The sequence below is a fragment of the Hyla sarda genome, chromosome 8 (assembly GCF_029499605.1).
Source record: "Hyla sarda isolate aHylSar1 chromosome 8, aHylSar1.hap1, whole genome shotgun sequence".
Lineage (NCBI taxonomy): Eukaryota > Metazoa > Chordata > Amphibia > Anura > Hylidae > Hyla > Hyla sarda.
The window spans coordinates 13,826,841-13,849,007 of NC_079196.1; the positions used below are offsets into that span (position 1 = coordinate 13,826,841).

At 39.2% G+C, this 22,167-nt stretch overlaps 1 protein-coding gene and 1 pseudogene across 1 annotated transcript in view; both read right to left on the reverse strand.

Annotated features, from left to right (window-relative positions):
- The window catches only part of MARCO (macrophage receptor with collagenous structure), a 35,932-nt gene extending 17,684 nt beyond the window's left edge, over positions 1-18,248 (reverse strand). Inside the window, exons 1-4 of the mRNA XM_056534332.1 lie at positions 18,157-18,248; positions 8,890-8,991; positions 2,684-3,004; positions 964-1,044 (exon numbers count right to left, since the gene is read on the reverse strand). Of these exons, the coding sequence (XP_056390307.1) occupies positions 964-1,044; positions 2,684-3,004; positions 8,890-8,991; positions 18,157-18,193 (541 nt within the window). The 5' untranslated portion in view covers positions 18,194-18,248. The remainder of the gene's footprint in view (positions 1-963; positions 1,045-2,683; positions 3,005-8,889; positions 8,992-18,156) is intronic.
- Positions 731-898, reverse strand: LOC130290043 (U2 spliceosomal RNA; annotated as a pseudogene).
- Positions 18,249-22,167: the final 3,919 nt, after the last annotated feature.

Below are 22,167 nucleotides of genomic sequence, written 5' to 3' on the forward strand. Positions count from 1 at the left end.
GACACACGGACCCATCACAAACCTTCTCCATCACCACCATCATTTTTTCTTATCTAAGAGCCGAGGAACATGCTCTCGAATCACCCAAAGTGCAAGAAAAAGTGCAAAACATGTTACACAAAAAAAATAAAAAACGTGCACAGAGGATGCAGTCTATGGCAAGCCCCTCTCCTACAGGAGAAAGGCCCCCAACAAACCTTACCCTTCGCCTCAGGACCAAAAGGTACCTGCGAGGTTCCAGGTTCGATGTCCTTTTTCGCCAAAGCTACTAAGGGACCACAAATGCTCCCAGCATCCCCCTTGACGTTAGCTAAGGTATCTGCCAGCAGAGCCGATAACGGTCGGTACCCCGCCAGAGCAGGAGGACCCGGGGTTATGCAGGGAGGTGCAGAACTTAATGGCCACACACGCCTCCCCTAGACCGCCAGGAGGGACACCCAGAAGGGCTACCGCATCCTGACATTCACACATAAAAAGTGACACAGTGACTAAAATAAATGAATAAGAGAATGTGCGCAGATATACTGCCCGGACATCCGGACGGATCTATAAAAATGTCTCTGATCTTAGCCAGAAGGCCGGGAATCAAGAGGTGAGTGCCACAAGGTGAAGGGTTCATGGTGCCTGTGCCAGTGAGCCAATACTCCCAGCACCTCGGGGTCACCACTCCCTGAAGCACTAAAGTACCTCGGCTCTAGACCCTCCCAGCCTCATGGTGAGACCCGGAGGGAGCAGGTCACATGAGGGCAGCCGTCGAGCTGATTCCTCAGAACCAGCCCCGGAACGCCCGGTACACCTGCTCCTCCATGCAGCATCCATCCTACATCAATGGCGCGGACTAAACCACTGATAAGAACAGATACTACACTTGATCTTAGCCAAAAGGCCGAGAAGCGATCATCACCATCATTATCTAAATAAGTGCCTCTCCCTCTGCCCCTGGCAGCGTCTCACCATCCTTACCAGGATGTCCAATAATTCCAGGCAATCCAGAGAGACCATCTTTACCACTGCTTCCTTCCTCTCCTTTCTGGCCGGGAGGACCTAGATAAAAGTAACACAATGTAACTATATAAAAGTGCGGAGCCTACATGACACTGACATAATGGAGCGGATCTTCGTAATGTCTGATTCCTGTTCTGTGCTGCTCTCCCATCTAGGGTCGCCACCTTTCTTGCAAAAAAAAAAATACCGGCCATGCTAATTTGCATAATGAATTATACATGCGTGACATCACAGGATAAACTTAGGGGGGTGGGGGATTTTGTCCTATTCTGACCCCTATAACTTTCTTATTTCTTCTTATACGGGACTGTTTAAGGGCTCAATTTTTGCGTCGCGATCTGTAGTTTTCAACAGTACAATTTTTTATCCCTTTTATTGTTTTATTAAATTCGTTAGTTGCAGTTAGTTACTAACTACAACTCCCAGCATGCCCTGATACAGCCTGTGGCTCAGCAGCTGCCCCAAATGACAACTACAACTCCCAGCATGTTAGACTATTTAGTAGTATATAGTATAGGTCAGTGTTTCCCAACCAGGGGTGCCTCCAGCTGTTGCAAAATTACAACTCCCAGCATGTTGGACTATATAGTAGTATATAGTGTGGTCAGTGTTTCCCAACCAGGGTGCCTCCAGCTGTTGCAAAACTACAACTCCCAGCATGTTGGACTATATAGTAGTATATAGTATAAGTCAGTGTTTCCCAACCAAGGGTGCCTCCAGCTGTTGCAAAACTACAACTCCCTGCATGTTGGACTATATAGTAGTATATAGTATAGGTCAGTGTTTCCCAACCAAGGGTGCCTCCAGCTGTTGCAAAACTACAACTCCCAGCATGTTGAACTATATAGTAGTATATAGTATAAGTCAGTGTTTCCCAACCAAGGGTGCCTCCAGCTGTTGCAAAACTACAACTCCCAGCATGTTGGACTATATAGTAGTATATAGTATAGGTCAGTGTTTCCGACCAGGGGTGCCTCCAGCTGTTGCAAAACTACAACTCCCAGCATGTTGAACTATATATTAGTATATAGTATAGGTCAGTGTTTCCCAACCAGGGGTGCCTCCAGCTGTTGCAAAACTACAACTCCCAGCATGTTGGACTATATAGTAGTATATAGTTTAGGTCAGTGTTTCCCAACCAAAGGTGTCTCCAGCTGTTGCAAAACTACAACTCCCAGCATGTTGGACTATATAGTAGTATATAGCATAGGTCAGTGTTTCCCAACCAAGGATGCCTCCAGCTGTTGCAAAATTACAACTCCCAGCATGTTGGACTAAATAGTAGTATATAGTATAGGTCAGTGTTTCCCAACCAAGGATGCCTCCAGCTGTTGCAAAACTACAACTCGGCTGTCCGGGCATGCTGGGAGTTTTAGTTTTGCAACAGCTGGAGCCGCTCTTGTTGGGAAACACTAGTATAGATTATGGTGCCACATTCCGGAAGTTGGAGGATTGGTTGGATAAATACCGGCCATTGCATAGCCGGTATTTTTAATATAAAAAATACCATCAGGGTGGCCAAAATTCCGGCTGTGCCGGTAAAATACCAACCAGGTGGCAACCCTACTCCTATCGGCCCTCCATACACCTCTGGCCTAGTTGCCCAATATGAAGACCTCCTTCCTTCATACTCTGGATCTTGCTATCCCACCATATCATCGTCTCTAGATCTTCTCACCTTGTTCCCCCTTTTCTCCTGGAGGTCCTGGGGGTCCCGGTTCTCCCGGTCTACCGGCCCATGATGTGATGTTGTTGATTCTCATGTTCATCTTCGTGTTCTTGACGTGTATGAAGTGGATCTTCTTCTCTACCGCCATCATCCAGTTCTCTGCTGACAATGATGTTGTGTTCTTATTGTGGATCATCTCCTCCACATCAGAGTCCATGGTGGAGCCCTCGGTGCCGCCACTGAATGCGTCCCAAGTGTTGAGCTCCGGAGAACATCCCAGGCGGCAGGAATCCTCTCTGAAGGCAACAAATTCCTTCCGTAGAGATGATTCTGCCATTAAAAAAACGTAGAACAGTCACCGTTAAGGAGCCTCATAGAAGAAGACAAGCTGTGTACCCATGAGCCTCAGCTACATAATACAATTATGTTATGTCCTTCAGTATTATATATCCCATTATTAAATGTTGTGTATATGTTGTATGTAGTGTATATCGTGTATACAGTGTGTATATGTTGTGTATATTGTATGTGGTATATACAGTGTGTATATGTTGTGTACAGTGGGGATCAAAAGTTTGGGCACCCCAGGTAAAAATGTGTATTAATGTGCACAAAGAAGCCAAGGAAAGATGGAAAAATCTCCAAAAGGCATCAAATTACAGATTAGACATTCTTATAATATGTCACCAAAAGTTACATTTTATTTCCATCATTTACACTTTCAAAATAACAGAAAACAAAAAAATGGCATTTGCAAAAGTTTGGGCCCCCTGCAGAGTTAATATCTTGTACTGCCCCCTTTGGGAAGTATCACAGCTTGTAAACACTTTTTGTAGCCAGCCAAGAGTCTTTCAATTCTTGTTTGAGGTATATTTGCCCATTCTTCCTTACAAAAGTCTTCCAGTTCTTTGAGATTTCTGGGCTGTCTGTCACGCACTGCTCTTTTAAGGTCTATCCATAGATTTCCAATTATGTTGAGGTCAGGAGATTGTGAAGGCCATGGCAAAACCTTCAGTTTACGCCTCTTGATGTGATCCCCTGTGGATTTCGAGGTGTGTATAGGATCATTATCCATTTGTAGAAGTCATCCTCTCTTTAACTTCAGCTTTTTCACAGATGGCATCAAGTTAGCATCCAAAATTTTCTGAAATTTTATTAATTGAATCCATTTTTCCTTCTACTCGTGAGATGCAATACAACCCCAAAGCATGATTGATCCACCCCCATGCTGTCACGCCCCCTCCCATAGGCTTGCATTGAGGGGCGGAGCGTGACGTCACGCTATCCTTTGGATAGGGGATAAGATGTCTAAGCACCGGAGTACCCCTTTAAAACCTTTGAGATTGACATCACCTGGTCTTCGTTCTTCCCAGATGATGATTGAGAACAATCCATGACACTGGCAGGTCTCAGCTTTGTAAAGGGGGCAGTGCATGCTATAAACTCTGCAGGGTGCCCAAACTTTTGCAGACGCCATTTTCTTGTTTTCTGTTATTTTGAAAGTGTAAATGATGGAAATAAAATGTAACTTTTGTTGACATATTATAAGAATGTCTAATCTGTAATTTGATGCCTTTTGGAGATTTTTCCATCTTTCCTTGGCTTCTTTATGCACATTAATAATTTTTTTTACCTGGGGTGCCCAAACTTTTGATCCCCCACTGTATGTTGTATATAGTATATATAGTGTGTATATGTTGTATATAGGGTATATGGTTTATATAGTGTGTATATGTTGTATATAGGGTATATGGTGTATATATAGTGTGTATATGTTGTATATAGGGTATATGGTGTATATATAGTGTGTATATGTTGTATATAGGGTATATGGTTTATATAGTGTGTATATATTGTATATAGGGTATATGGTGTATATATAGGGTGTATATGTTGTGTATAGGTTATATGGTGTGTATATAGTGTATATATGTTGTGTATAGTGTATGTGGTGTATATGTTGTGTATAGGTTATATCGTGTGTGTGTATATAGTGTATATATGTTGTGTATAGTGTATGTGGTGTATATGTTGTGTATAGGTTATATGGTGTGTATATAGTGTATATATATTGTGTATAGTGTATGTGGTGTATATGTTGTGTATAGGTTATATGGTGTGTGTATATAGGGTATATGGTGTATATATAGGGTGTATATGTTGTGTATAGGTTATATGGTGTGTATATAGTGTATATATGTTGTGTATAGTGTATGTGGTGTATATGTTGTGTATAGGTTATATGGTGTGTATATAGTGTATATATGTTGTGTATAGTGTATGTGGTGTATATGTTGTGTATAGGTTATATGGTGTGTGTATACAGTGTATATATGTTGTGTATAGTGTATGTGGTGTATATGTTGTGTATAGGTTATATGGTGTGTATATAGTGTATATATGTTGTGTATAGTGTATGTGGTGTATATGTTGTGTATAGGTTATATGGTGTGTGTATATAGTGTATATATGTTGTGTATAGTGTATGTGGTGTATATGTTGTGTATAGGTTATATGGTGTGTATATAGTGTATATATGTTGTGTATAGTGTATGTGGTGTATATGTTGTGTATAGGTTATATGGTGTGTATATAGTGTATATATGTTGTGTATAGTGTATGTGGTGTATATGTTGTGTATAGGTTATATGGTGTGTATATAGTGTATATATGTTGTGTATAGTGTATGTGGTGTATATGTTGTGTATAGGTTATATGGTGTGTGTATATAGTGTATATATGTTGTGTATAGTGTATGTGGTGTATATGTTGTATATAGTGTATGTGGTGTATATGTTGTGTATAGGTTATATGGTGTGTATATAGTGTATATATGTTGTGTATAGTGTATGTGGTGTATATGTTGTGTATAGGTTATATGGTGTGTATATAGTGTATATATGTTGTGTATAGTGTATGTGGTGTATATGTTGTGTATAGGTTATATGGTGTGTGTATATAGTGTATATATGTTGTGTATAGTGTATGTGGTGTATATGTTGTGTATAGGTTATATGGTGTGTATATAGTGTATATATGTTGTGTATAGTGTATGTGGTGTATATGTTGTGTATAGTGTATGTGGTGTATATGTTGTGTATAGTGTATGTGGTGTATATGTTGTATATAGTGTATGTGGTGTATATGTTGTGTATAGGTTATATGGTGTGTGTATATAGTGTATATATGTTGTGTATAGTGTATGTGGTGTATATGTTGTGTATAGGTTATATGGTGTGTATATAGTGTATATATGTTGTGTATAGTGTATGTGGTGTATATGTTGTGTATAGGTTATATGGTGTGTGTATATAGTGTATATATGTTGTGTATAGTGTATGTGGTGTATATGTTGTGTATAGGTTATATGGTGTGTATATAGTGTATATATGTTGTGTATAGTGTATGTGGTGTATATGTTGTGTATAGGTTATATGGTGTGTATATAGTGTATATATGTTGTGTATAGTGTATGTGGTGTATATGTTGTGTATAGTGTATGTGGTGTATATGTTGTGTACAGGGTATATGGTGTGTGTATATAGTGTATATATGTTGTGTATAGTGTATGTGGTGTATATGTTGTGTATAGGTTATATGGTGTGTATATAGTGTATATATGTTGTGTATAGTGTATGTGGTGTATATGTTGTGTATAGGTTATATGGTGTGTATATAGTGTATATATGTTGTGTATAGTGTATGTGGTGTATATGTTGTGTATAGGTTATATGGTGTGTATATAGTGTATATATGTTGTGTATAGTGTATGTGGTGTATATGTTGTGTATAGGTTATATGGTGTGTGTATATAGTGTATATATGTTGTGTATAGTGTATGTGGTGTATATGTTGTGTATAGGTTATATGGTGTGTATATAGTGTATATATGTTGTGTATAGTGTATGTGGTGTATATGTTGTGTATAGTGTATGTGGTGTATATGTTGTGTATAGGTTATATGGTGTGTATATAGTGTATATATGTTGTGTATAGTGTATGTGGTGTATATGTTGTGTATAGGTTATATGGTGTGTATATAGTGTATATATGTTGTGTATAGTGTATGTGGTGTATATGTTGTGTATAGTGTATGTGGTGTATATGTTGTGTATAGGTTATATGGTGTGTGTATATAGTGTATATATGTTGTGTATAGTGTATGTGGTGTATATGTTGTGTATAGGTTATATGGTGTGTATATAGTGTATATATGTTGTGTATAGTGTATGTGGTGTATATGTTGTGTATAGGTTATATGGTGTGTATATAGTGTATATATGTTGTGTATAGTGTATGTGGTGTATATGTTGTGTATAGTGTATGTGGTGTATATGTTGTGTATAGGTTATATGGTGTGTATATAGTGTATATATGTTGTGTATAGTGTATGTGGTGTATATGTTGTGTATAGGTTATATGGTGTGTATATAGTGTATATATGTTGTGTATAGTGTATGTGGTGTATATGTTGTGTATAGTGTATGTGGTGTATATGTTGTGTATAGGTTATATGGTGTGTGTATATAGTGTATATATGTTGTGTATAGTGTATGTGGTGTATATGTTGTGTATAGGTTATATGGTGTGTATATAGTGTATATATGTTGTGTATAGTGTATGTGGTGTATATGTTGTGTATAGGTTATATGGTGTGTATATAGTGTATATATGTTGTGTATAGTGTATGTGGTGTATATGTTGTGTATAGGTTATATGGTGTGTATATAGTGTATATATGTTGTGTATAGTGTATGTGGTGTATATGTTGTGTATAGGTTATATGGTGTGTGTATATAGTGTATATATGTTGTGTATAGTGTATGTGGTGTATATGTTGTATATAGTGTATGTGGTGTATATGTTGTGTATAGGTTATATGGTGTGTATATAGTGTATATATGTTGTGTATAGTGTATGTGGTGTATATGTTGTGTATAGGTTATATGGTGTGTATATAGTGTATATATGTTGTGTATAGTGTATGTGGTGTATATGTTGTGTATAGGTTATATGGTGTGTGTATATAGTGTATATATGTTGTGTATAGTGTATGTGGTGTATATGTTGTGTATAGGTTATATGGTGTGTATATAGTGTATATATGTTGTGTATAGTGTATGTGGTGTATATGTTGTGTATAGGTTATATGGTGTGTATATAGTGTATATATGTTGTGTATAGTGTATGTGGTGTATATGTTGTGTATAGTGTATGTGGTGTATATGTTGTGTATAGGTTATATGGTGTGTATATAGTGTATATATGTTGTGTATAGTGTATGTGGTGTATATGTTGTGTATAGGTTATATGGTGTGTATATAGTGTATATATGTTGTGTATAGTGTATGTGGTGTATATGTTGTGTATAGTGTATGTGGTGTATATGTTGTGTATAGGTTATATGGTGTGTGTATATAGTGTATATATGTTGTGTATAGTGTATGTGGTGTATATGTTGTGTATAGGTTATATGGTGTGTGTATATAGTGTATATATGTTGTGTATAGTGTATGTGGTGTATATGTTGTGTATAGGTTATATGGTGTGTATATAGTGTATATATGTTGTGTATAGTGTATGTGGTGTATATGTTGTGTATAGGTTATATGGTGTGTATATAGTGTATATATGTTGTGTATAGTGTATGTGGTGTATATGTTGTGTATAGGTTATATGGTGTGTATATAGTGTATATATGTTGTGTATAGTGTATGTGGTGTATATGTTGTGTATAGGTTATATGGTGTGTGTATATAGTGTATATATGTTGTGTATAGTGTATGTGGTGTATATGTTGTGTATAGGTTATATGGTGTGTATATAGTGTATATATGTTGTGTATAGTGTATGTGGTGTATATGTTGTGTATAGGTTATATGGTGTGTATATAGTGTATATATGTTGTGTATAGTGTATGTGGTGTATATGTTGTGTGTAGTGTATGTGGTGTATATGTTGTGTATAGGTATATGGGGGGAGATTTATAAAAACCGCTGCGGAGGAAAATTTGCCCAGTTTCCCACAGCAACCAATCAGATCGCTGCTTTCATTTCTAACAAGGCCTCTGCAAAATGAAAGCAGTGATCTGATTGGTTGCTATGGGCAACTAGGCAAATTTTCCTCTGCACTGGTTTTGATAAATCTCCCCTATGGTGTATATGTTTTGTCTATGTGTAGCCTCCGAGTGTTTCGGTACCTTTGACCCTTCTTACCTCTATAAGCCAAGAACACCAATCCACAGGTCAGGAAGGTCACATATACAAATAGGAAAATTTGCAAAAATTTATCTTTAGGAGTTTTTTTTTGCTTCATATCTAAAAAGAAAAGAACAATATTATTGCAGGATTAGTGACTGTAGAGAAGATATTATATACAGGGGGGAGCAAACCATGTGACCTGAAACAATGGAACAAACCCTCTCCTGATCCATGAATAGAAGGATATGACGTATTACTCTCTTATCATTGATAGTATTAGTACATTTTTAGTACATTTATATTAATATCTAATTTGTGACCTTTTGTTGAGTATTTGTGTGATATGGTGATCAGCATTATTACAGTGTTATTACAGTATCAGTATTATTACGGTGTTATTACAGTATCAGTATTATTACAGTGTTATTACAGTATCAGTATTATTACGGTGTTATTACAGTATCGGTATTATTACAGTGTTATTACAGTATCGGTATTATTACGGTGTTATTACAGTATCAGTATTATTACAGTGTTATTACAGTATCAGTATTATTACGGTGTTATTACAGTATCAGTATTATTACGGTGTTATTACAGTATCGGTATTATTACAGTGTTATTACAGAATCAGTATTATTACAGTGTTATTACAGTATCAGTATTATTACGGTGTTATTACAGTATCTGTATTACGGTGTTATTACAGTATCGGTATTATTACAGTGTTATTACAGTATCGGTATTATTACGGTGTTATTACAGTATCAGTATTATTACAGTGTTATTACAGTATCAGTATTATTACGGTGTTATTACAGTATCAGTATTATTACGGTGTTATTACAGTATCGGTATTATTACAGTGTTATTACAGAATCAGTATTATTACAGTGTTATTACAGTATCAGTATTATTACGGTGTTATTACAGTATCGGTATTGTTACAGTGTTATTACAGTATCAGTATTATTACAGTGTTATTACAGTATCAGTATTATTACAGTGTTATTACAGAATCAGTATTATTACAGTGTTATTACAGTATCAGTATTATTACGGTGTTATTACAGTATCGGTATTATTACAGTGTTATTACAGTATCGGTATTATTACAGTGTTATTACAGTATCAGTATTATTACGGTGTTATTACAGTATCAGTATTATTACGGTGTTATTACAGTATCGGTATTGTTACAGTGTTATTACAGTATCAGTATTATTACAGTGTTATTACAGTATCAGTATTATTACGGTGTTATTACAGTATCAGTATTATTACGGTGTTATTACAGTATCGGTATTATTACAGTGTTATTACAGTATCAGTATTATTACAGTGTTATTACAGTATCAGTATTATTACGGTGTTATTACAGTATCTGTATTATTACAGTGTTATTACAGTATCTGTATTACAGTGTTATTACAGTATCAGTATTATTACGGTGTTATTACATTATCGGTATTATTACAGTGTTATTACAGTATCAGTTTTATTACAGTGTTATTACAGTATCGGTATTATTACGATGTTATTACAGTATCAGTATTATTACAGTGTTATTACAGTATCGGTATTATTACAGTGTTATTACAGTATCAGTATTATTACGGTGTTATTACAGTATCTGTATTATTACGGTGTTATTACAGTATCAGTATTATTACGGTGTTATTACAGTATCGGTATTATTACAGTGTTATTACAGTATCAGTATTATTACGGTGTTATTACAGTATCAGTATTATTACGGTGTTATTACAGTATCAGTATTATTACAGTGTTATTACAGTATCAGTATTATTACGGTGTTATTACAGTATCTGTATTACGGTGTTATTACAGTATCAGCATTATTACGGTGTTATTACAGTATCAGTATTATTACAGTGTTATTACAGTATCAGTATTATTACGGTGTTATTACAGTATCAGTATTATTACAGTGTTATTACAGTATCAGCATTATTACGGTGTTATTACAGTATCAGTATTATTACGGTGTTATTACAGTATCTGTATTACGGTGTTATTACAGTATCAGTATTATTACGGTGTTATTACAGTATCTGTATTACGGTGTTATTACAGTATCAGTATTATTACGGTGTTATTACAGTATCTGTATTACGGTGTTATTACAGTATCAGTATTATTACAGTGTTATTACAGTATCTGTATTATTACAGTGTTATTACAGTATCAGTATTATTATGGTGTTATTACAGTATCAGTATTATTACGGTGTTATTACAGTATCTGTATTATTACAGTGTTATAGTATCTGTATTATTACGGTGTTATTACAGTATCAGTATTATTACGGTGTTATTACAGTATCAGTATTATTACGGTGTTATTACAGTATCTGTATTACAGTGTTATTACAGTATCAGTATTATTACAGTGGTATTACAGTATCAGTATTATTATGGTGTTATTACAGTATCAGTATTATTACGGTGTTATTACAGTATCAGTATTATTACGGTGTTATTACTAGAGATGAGCGAACTTACAGTAAATTCGATTTGTCACGAACTTCTCGGCTCGGCAGTTGATAACTTTTCCTGCGTAAATTAGTTCAGCTTTCAGGTGCTCCGGTGGGCTGGAAAAGGTGGATACAGTTCTGGGAGACTCTTTCCTAGGAATGTATCCACCTTTTCCAGCCCACCGGAGCACCTGAAAGCTGAACTAATTTATGCAGGAAAGTCATCAACTGCCGAGCCGAGAAGTTTGTGACAAATCAAATTTACTGTAAGTTCGCTCATCTCTAGTTATTACAGTATCATTATTATTACGGTGTTATTACAGTATCTGTATTATTACAGTGTTATTACAGTATCTGTATTACGGTGTTATCACAGTATCTGTATTACGGTGTTATTACAGTATCAGTATTATTACGGTGTTATTACAGTATCTGTATTATTACGGTGTTATTACAGTATCTGTATTATTACAGTGTTATTACAGTATCTGTATTATTGCGGTGTTATTACAGTATGAGTATTATTACAGTGTTATTATAGTATCTGTATTATTACGGTGTTATTACAGTATCAGTATTATTATGGTGTTATTACAGTATCGGTATTATTGAGGTGTTTTTACAGTATCCGTATTATTACGGTGTTATTACAGTATCAGTATTATTACAGTGTTATTACAGTATCTGTATTATTACGGTGTTATTACAGTATCTGTATTATTGCGGTGTTATTACAGTATGAGTATTATTACAGTGTTATTATAGTATCTGTATTATTACGGTGTTATTACAGTATCAGTATTATTATGGTGTTATTACAGTATCGGTATTATTGAGGTGTTTTTACAGTATCCGTATTATTACGGTGTTATTACAGTATCAGTATTATTACAGTGTTATTACAGTATCTGTATTATTACGGTGTTATTACAGTATTAGTATTATTACGGTGTTATTACAGTATCGGTATTATTACAGTGTTATTACAGTATCAGTATTTCAGTGTTATTACAGTATCGGTATTATTAGTGTTATTACAGTATTAGTATTATTACAGTGTTATTACAGTATCTGTATTATTAGTGTTATTACAGTATCAGTATTATTACGGTGTTATTACAGTATCGGTATAATTTCAGTGTTATTACAGTATCTGTATTATTACAGTGTTATTACAGTATCTGTATTATTACGGTGTTATTACAGTATCTGTATTATTACAGTGTTATTACAGTAGCTGTATTATTACGGTGTTATTACAGTATCTGTATTATTGCAGTGTTATTACAGTATCTGTATTATTACGGTGTTATTACAGTATCTGTATTATTACAGTGTTATTACAGTATCTGTATTATTACGGTGTTATTACAGTATCTGTATTATTACGGTGTTATTACAGTATCTGTATTATTAGTGTTATTACAGTATCTGTATTATTACGGTGTTATTACAGTATCTGTATTATTACGGTGTTATTACAGTATCTGTATTATTACAGTGTTATTACAGTATCGGTATTATTACAGTGTTATTATAGTATCGGTATTATCAGTGTTATTACAGTATCAGTATTATTACGGTGTTATTACAATATCGGTATTATTATGGTGTTAATACAGCATCGGTATTATTACAGTGTTATTATAGTATCTGTATTATTACAGTGTCATTACAGTATCGGTATTATTAGTGTTATTACAGTATTAGTATTATTACGGTGTTATTACAGTATCTGCATTATTACTGTGTTATTACAGTATCTGTATTATCAGTGTTATTACAGTATCAGTATTTCAGTGTTATTACAGTATCGGTATTATTAGTGTTATTACAGTATCAGTATTATTACAGTGTTATTACAGTATCTGTATTATTACAGTGTTATTACAGTATCAGTATTATTACAGTGTTATTACAGTATCTGTATTATTACAGTGCTATTACAGTATTGGTATTATTACAGTGTTATTACAGTATCGGTATTATTTCAGTGCTATTACAGTATCGGTATTATTAGTGTTATTACAGTATCAGTATTATTACAGTGTTATTACAGTATCTGTATTATTACAGTGTTATTACAGTATCAGTATTATTACAGTGTTATTACAGTATCTGTATTATTACGGTGTTATTACAGTATCAGTATTATTACAGTGCTATTACAGTATTGGTATTATTACAGTGTTATTACAGTATCAGTATTATTTCAGTGTTATTACAGTATCGGTATTATTACAGTGTTATTACAGTATCTGTATTATTACAGTGTTATTACAGTATCGGTATTATTACGGTGTTATTACAGTATCTGTATTATTACAGTGTTATTACAGTATCGGTATTATTTCAGTGCTATTACAGTATCGGTATTATTACAGTGTTATTACAGTATCTGTATTATTACAGTGTTATTACAGTATCGGTATTATTTCAGTGCTATTACAGTATCGGTATTATTATAGTGTTATTACAGTAGCTGTATTATTACAGTGTTATTACAGTATCGGTATTATTACAGTGTTATTACAGTATCTGTATTATTACAGTGTTATTACAGTATCGATATTATTTCAGTGCTATTACAGTATCGGTATTATTACAGTGTTGTGTGTAACTACCGCATGATTCTCTCTATTAATGTGTAGTTCTTCCCACCGCTCGCGGTCTGCGGTCATCCTCCTGCTGAATAGACACTTTCATATTTTACAGCTTGTGAACTTCCCCAATAGATTAGTCTTCAGGCGCTGCCACATCCTCCACTGCTAAATCACAGTGATTCCTACTAAAACCTCCAGCACTTAAGCCTTCAAAAGTCTATTTAGAGGTACGGTGGACTGTATGATTGACTGTAGGATGGACTGTAGGATGGACTGTATGGTGGACTGTATGGTGGACTGTATGATGGACTGTATGAAGGACTGCATGGTGAACTGTATGGTGGACTGTATGATACTGTATGGTGGTCTGTATGATGGACTGCAAGGTGGACTGTACAATAGACTGTATGATGGACTGCATGGTGGACTGTACAATAGACTGTATGATGGACTGTATGGTGGTCTGTATGATGGACTGTATGGTGGACTGTATGATGGACTGTATGGTGGACTGTATGGTGGACTGTATGGTGGACTATATGATGGACTGTATAGTGGACTGTATGATGGACTATGTGGTGGACTATATGATGGTCTGTATTGTGGACTGTATGGTGGTCTGTATGATGGACTATATGGTGGACTGTATGGTGGACTGTATGATGGACTGTATGGTGGACTGTATGGTGGACTGTATGATGGACGATATGATGGACTGTATAATGGACTATATGATGGACTGTATGATGGACTGTATGATGGACTATATAATGGACTATATAATGGACTGTATAATGGACTATATTATGGACTGTGTGATGGACTGTATGATGGACTGTATGATTGACTGTATGATTGACTGTATTATGGACTATATGATGGACTGCATTATGGACTGTATGATGGACAGTATGATGGACAGTATGATGGACTGTATGATTGACTGTATGATTGACAGTATGATGGACTGTATGATGGACAGTATGATGGACTGTATAAAGGACTATATGATGGACTATATGATGGACTGTATGCTGGACTGTATGCTGGACTGTATGATGGACTGTATGATTGACTGTATGATGGACTGTATGATTGACTGTATGATGGACTATATGATGGACTGTATGGTGGACAGTATGATGGACTGTATAATGGACTATATGATGGACTGTATGCTGGACTGTATGATGGACTGTATGATTGACTGTATGATGGACTATATGATGGACTGTATGGTGGACAGTATGATGGACTGTATAATGGACTATATGATGGACTGTATGATGGACTGTATGTCCTGTGCCCTCCAGGATGGTTGTGGACTCAGTGAGAGCAGAATAGGAGACATTGGCCTCATCAATTTTCTTCCTTCTCGTCTCCTATGGTTCTTCTTCTGAGGAACTCTGCACGGCCTCACCCTTCCTGGCTCCAGTCATGTCTACATTCATAAACTTCCCCACATCCTTTATTTATGTCACTACTTCTCTATTTTTAATATGTTTGGGGGAGGGGCAAAACATGGTCCATGGTTCCTGAGACTCCTGACCATTCTTGTTGTGTCACTTCAGAGACATTGTATGAATGGTCGGGGTCTCAGAAAGAGATTGGTGTTTTATAGGATTCTTATGGTATATTCTAATATGGTAAACAGTGACTGAAAGGCCTCGTAATCCCTACTGTTCAATCCTTTTTTCGAATTCTTCAAGGTTTTGTTCCAGTGGCCGGGTGACCCCCTAGATCATGATCTAGTGATCATGGTCTAGTGATCAGGTAACCTCTACATGATGGTCCAGTGATAAAGTAGCCTCTACACTATGGTCCAGTGATCAGGTAACCTCTAGACAATGGTTCAGTGATCAGGTAACCTCTACACGATGGTCCAGTGATCAGATAACCTCTAGACGATTGTCCAGTGATCAGGTAACCTCTAGAGGATGGTCCAGTGATCAGGTAACCACTACACAATGGTCCAGTGACCAGGTAACCTCTAAAAGGTGGTCCAGTGATAAAGTAACCTCTACAGGATGGTCCAGTGATCAAGTAACCTTTACACGATGGTCCAGTGATCGGGTAAACCTACAAGGTGGTCCAGTGATCAGGTAACCACTACACGATGGTCCAGTGATAAAGTAACCTCTAAACTATGGTTCAGTGATCAGGTAACCTCTATACAAGGGTCCAGTGATAAGGTAACCTCTACACGATGGTCCAGTGATCAGGTAACCTCTACACGATGGTCCAGTGATCAGGTAACCTCTAAAGGATGGTCCAGTGATCAGGTAACCTCTTCACGATGGTCCAGTAATCAGGTAACCTCTACTAGATGATATAGACCCAATAATGTCTAGAAAATGGTCCAGTGACCCCCATATTCTCTAGTACAGTGGTCTCAAACTGTGGCCCTCCAGATGTTGCAGAACTTCCACTCCCAGCATGCCCGGACAGCCAACGGCTGTCCGGGCATGCTGGGAGTGGAAGTTCTGCAACATCTGGAGGGCCATAGTTTGAGACCAGTGCTCTAGAACATGGTACAGAGACCTAGTAACTTCTAGAAGATTGTCCAGTGACCCAATATCCTCTAGAAGATGGCCCAGTGACCTGGTAACCACTAAAAGATAAAATATATCCTGTAGAAGATGGTCCAATGACCCAATAACTTCTAGAAGATGGTGCAGTCACCCAGTAACATAGAGAAGATGGTCTAGTTACGTGGCAGATAATTCAGTATCCCAATATTGTCTAGAAGATCGGCTTGTGACCCCGTAACCCATAAAAAATGCTCCATTGACCTGGGAACTTCTAGAAGATGGTCCAGATTATATTTTAGGAGGGTAAACATTATGCTTCAACATGTACGATCATGACGCTCCACCTGAAAGATGGTCAGTGACCTCGTAACCTAGATAGTGTTATACTGACCCCGACAACATCTCGACCTTTAGGTCAGGACCCGAGTCTATACACATAATAATGTAATAGTAATGAATGTGAATACATGGTAGTGAACGCTGATAATGCTGAAGAGACTCTAATACCCATCACACATATATAACAGTCTCCAAACCAAATCAGCACCACACAACATATCTGGGCCATATCTGGAGCTGATGATCATAAATATATCAGGCATAAGAGTAACAAGACAAAGAAAAATACTAACTGCAATATAGTAAGAAGAAGGTAAAATAATACAAACAAAAGCATAACAAGAAATCTTAAAATATTTAAAGGGGTACTCCGGTAAAAAAAAAATGCTTTCCAAAAAACTGGTGACAGAGAGTTACACAGTTATGTAAATTACTTTATTTATATATATATATATATATATATATATATATATATATATATATATATATAGTACTTATCAGCTGATGTATGCTCTAAAGGAAGTTGTGTAGCTCTTTAAAACGTAGGGTTCAAGAAATAGAACATGAAACATAGAGCACTGGGCTGACTTAAAGGGGTATTACATGAAAAAACTTTTTTTTTTCATATCAACTGGCTCCAGAAAGTTAAACAGATTTGTCAATTACTTCTATTAAAAAATCTTAATCCTACCAGTACTTATCAGCTTCTGAAGTTGAGTTGTTCTGTCTGATCACAATGCTCTCTGCTGACTCCTCAGGAAATGTCCAGAGCAGGAGCAAATCCCTATAGCAAACCTCTCCTTCTCTGGACAGTTCCTGACATGGAAAGAGGTGTCAGCAGAGAGCACTGTGGTCAGACTGGAAAGAACTACACCACTTCCTGTGGAGCATACAGCAGCTGATAAGTACTGGAAGGATTCAGATTTTTTAATAGAAGTCATTGACAAATCTGTTTAACTTTCTTGCACCAGTTGATTTGAAAACATAATTTTTTACACCGGAGTACCCCTTTAACTACTATATAAGGAAGAGAAAGTGAAAACAATTACAGGAAAATATAATAATAATAAGTAAAAGAAAAAGGGAAAAACAACACTGACCACAATATAAGAAGAACTGACGCCATAATTACTGATCTGCAGCATCTTCTGCCCATAGATGACATTACCTGCACCATCTCTACCCTTATATTAGTGAGATCTGGGGGGACTGTAGATGTTGGGGTTCCTCTGCATTCTACCGGACCTGACAACTTTTGCATTATAATAACCTGGATTATCATCAGGATGAAAAGAACATTTTGGGTCATTACCACTTATCTCGAAAGTGTCCATGTCATTGGCCGCCATCTTCTCAGCCGCAGTCTGGGACTTCACTGATCTTCTCCCTCAACCTGAAGATGACCAGAAACTTCCAACAGGGAAGTGACTACTCGCAGCTGCTTTTAAAGTTTTCTCTGTTACACCCAAAAGTTTCCCCATGAAGTCAGCAATCTCAGAAACAGAAGTCGGAGGACTGGAGTCAGGGGTTTTCAGCAGAAGGAATCCAAAATCCATTGTTATTACTATTACTGTCCTCAATAACCAAAAATGGTGACTACTATATGTGCTGTGTCTACTATATGTGCTGTGTCTACTATATGTGAGGTGTCTACTATATGTGCAGTGTCTATTATAAGGGGGCCCCAAAGGACATCTGCAGGGCAATGTAAAGGAAGAGAATGGAAGGGAAAATGTATGGCAGAGGATGATAATGTAAGGGAAAAGAGTAGACTATTGTGATGTCCCAGTATGGGATATGGTCCCGTACAGTACTTAGGCCCTGTCAGATTGAGTCCCTCTGTGCCCTAGGGGCTCTCCTGCAGCATCTCCCCCATAGTGTTATATGTGTTATGCATAAAGGACCTTTGAGAACCTCTGAGTTAGTTACATGATACTGTTGTCACATGTTCAATTCACATGTTTGTTACCCAGAGAGCACCAGCTAACCAGGTGACCTGCAGCTTGACCTATGGGCTCCTTGCACAGCCCCCCTTTATAAGAGGGGGGAGCTACTACAATCACTTTTTGCTCATTCATTGCGCTTAGATCGTGAGGTCAAGTTCAGGCCAGACTTCTCAGAACCAGTGTCCAACACATCTGGAAGCCCCAAGCCTAACATACAGCCACATGTCACCCCATCACCAATATCATGTACAGTCAATAGTTAAGTCGTTTACTACACATAGTCATAAGTACACATAACGTACGTCATGTACACATGTTTCATGTACAGTAGGACTGTAGCACTCACAACTACACAGTCCACACAAATGTCATATGTCTAAAATGTCAAATGTGATATTTCTTGTGTCCTCGTGCTCAGGATACTTTGCTGGCCAGAAGGTATTTCTGTTACTCATAAAAGCATGTAACAAAAAGTCAAAGGTAACAGAATGTCAAATGTTATCTAACAAAATGTCTAGCATAAGAAAATGTCTAGCATAAATATAACTAGAGTTCTGGGGAGAAGTGTGTAATGCCAAGGGACCTGTTACGCCTAGCGCTCCGGGTCCCCGCTCCTCCCCGGAGCGCTCACGGCGCCTTTCTCCCTGCAGCTCCCCGGTCAGCGCTGACCGGGAGCGCTGCCCTGTCATGGCCGTTGGGGATGCGATTCGCACAGCGGGACGCGCCCGCTCGCGAATCGCATCCCAGGTCACTTACCCGTTCCCGTCTCCTGCGGTCATGTGCTGGCGCGCGCGGCTCCGCTCTCTAGGGCGCGCGCGCGCCAGCTCCCTGAGACTTAAAGGGCCAGTGCACCAATGATTGGTGCCTGGCCCAATTAGCTTAATTGGTTCCCATCTGTTTCCTGGCTATATCTAGTCTCCTCCCTTGCACTTCCTTGCCGGATCTTGTTGCCCTAGAGCCTAGTGAAAGCGTTTTTGTGTGTTTATACCCTGTGTACCAGAACTTTGCTATCTCCCCTGACTACGAACCTTGCCGCCTGCCCCCGACCTTCTGCTACGTCCGACTTTGCTTCTGCCTACTCCCTTGTACCTCGCCTATCTTCAGCAGCCAGAGAGGTGAGCCGTTGCTAGTGGATACGACCTGGTCACTACCGCCGCAGCAAGACCATCCCGCTTTGCGGCGGGCTCTGGTGAAAACCTGTAGTGTCTTAGAACCGGTCCACTAGCACGGTCCTCGCTATCCCTCTCTGGCACAGAGGATCCACCTCCTGCCAGCCGGCACCGTGACAGTAGATCCGGCCATGGATCCCGCTGAAGTTCCTCTGCCTGTTGTCGCCGACCTCCCCACACTGGTCGCCCAGCAAGCCCGACAGATTGCCCAACAAGATCACCAGCTGTCGTACTTGACCACCATGACTCAGCAACTCCAGTCGCAGCTACAGCAGATTCAGTCTCAGCTACAGCAGCAGCAACCATCTCCTCCGCCAGCTCCTGCACCTCTTCCGCAGCGAGTGGCCACTCCTAGCCTCCGCCTGTCTTTGCCGGACAAATTTAATGGGGACTCTAAGTTTTGCCGTGGCTTTCTTTCCCAATGTTCCCTGCATCTGGAGATGATGTCGGATCAGTTTCCTACTGAAAGGTCTAAGGTGGCTTTCGTAGTCAGCCTTCTGTCTGGAAAAGCCCTGTCATGGGCCACACCGCTCTGGGACCGTGATGACCCCGTCACTGCCTCTGTACACTCCTTCTTCTCGGAAATTCGAAGTGTCTTTGAGGAACCTGCCCGAGCCTCTTCTGCTGAGACTGCCCTGCTGAACCTGGTCCAGGGTAATTCCTCCGTTGGCGAGTACGCCATACAATTCCGTACTCTTGCTTCTGAACTTTCCTGGAATAATGAGGCTCTCTGCGCGACCTTTAAAAAAGGCCTATCCAGCAACATTAAAGATGTTCTGGCCGCACGAGAGACTCCTGCTAGCCTGCATGAACTCATTCATCTAGCCACTCGCATTGACATGCGTTTTTCTGAGAGGCATCAAGAGCTCCGCCAGGAAAAAGACTTAGATCTCTGGCCACCTCTCCCACAGTCTCCACTGCAATCTGCGCCTAGGCCTCCCGCCGAGGAGGCCATGCAAGTGGATCGGTCTCGCCTGACCCTGGAAGAGAGGAATCGCCGTAAGGAAGAGAATCTTTGTTTGTACTGTGCCAGTACTGAACATTTTCTGGTGGATTGCCCTATCCGTCCTCCACGTCTGGGAAACGCACGCTCGCACCCAGCTCTCGTGGGTGTGGCGTCTCTTGATGCCAAGTCGGCTTCTCCACGTCTCACGGTACCTGTTCGGATTTCCACTTCAGCCAGCTCTCCCCTCTCAGCCGTGGCCTGTCTGGACTCTGGAGCTTCTGGGAATTTTATTCGGGAGTCCTTTGTGAATAAATTCCATATTCCGGTGACCCGTCTTGTCAAGCCACTCCGCATCTCCGCGGTCAACGGAGCCAGGTTGGACTGTACCATACGTTTCCGCACGGAGCCCCTTCTTATGAGCATCGGATCTCATCACGAGAGGATTGAACTTTTGGTCCTCCCCAATTGCACCTCGGAAATTCTCCTTGGACTTCCCTGGCTTCAACTTCATTCCCCAACCCTGGATTGGTCCACTGGGGAGATCAAGAGTTGGGGGTCCTCTTGTGCCAAGAACTGTCTAAAACCGGTTCCCAGTAACCCTTGCCGTAACTCTGTGGTTCCTCCTGTATCCGGTCCCCCTAAGGTCATTAAGGACTCTGCCTGCCACAGGAAATGCCCCTCCCCCCCTCCCAGGCAAGCTTCTGTGTCCCCTCATGGCCCTCGTCCTGGTGTCGCACTGCCCCGTGCCAGGTCTCGCCCTCTGCCCTCTCTCCCCATTCCTACTCCTGCGGTTCTGCCTGCCGTTGAGGAATCCCTCCTTCCTTTCCCGGTGTCCTCATCCCAGGGGAGGCAGTTACCCGATAAAGAGAAGGGGAGACCTAAGGGGGGGGGTACTGTTACGCCTAGCGCTCCGGGTCCCCGCTCCTCCCCGGAGCGCTCACGGCGCCTTTCTCCCTGCAGCTCCCCGGTCAGCGCTGACCGGGAGCGCTGCCCTGTCATGGCCGTTGGGGATGCGATTCGCACAGCGGGACGCGCCCGCTCGCGAATCGCATCCCAGGTCACTTACCCGTTCCCGTCTCCTGCGGTCATGTGCTGGCGCGCGCGGCTCCGCTCTCTAGGGCGCGCGCGCGCCAGCTCCCTGAGACTTAAAGGGCCAGTGCACCAATGATTGGTGCCTGGCCCAATTAGCTTAATTGGTTCCCATCTGTTTCCTGGCTATATCTAGTCTCCTCCCTTGCACTTCCTTGCCGGATCTTGTTGCC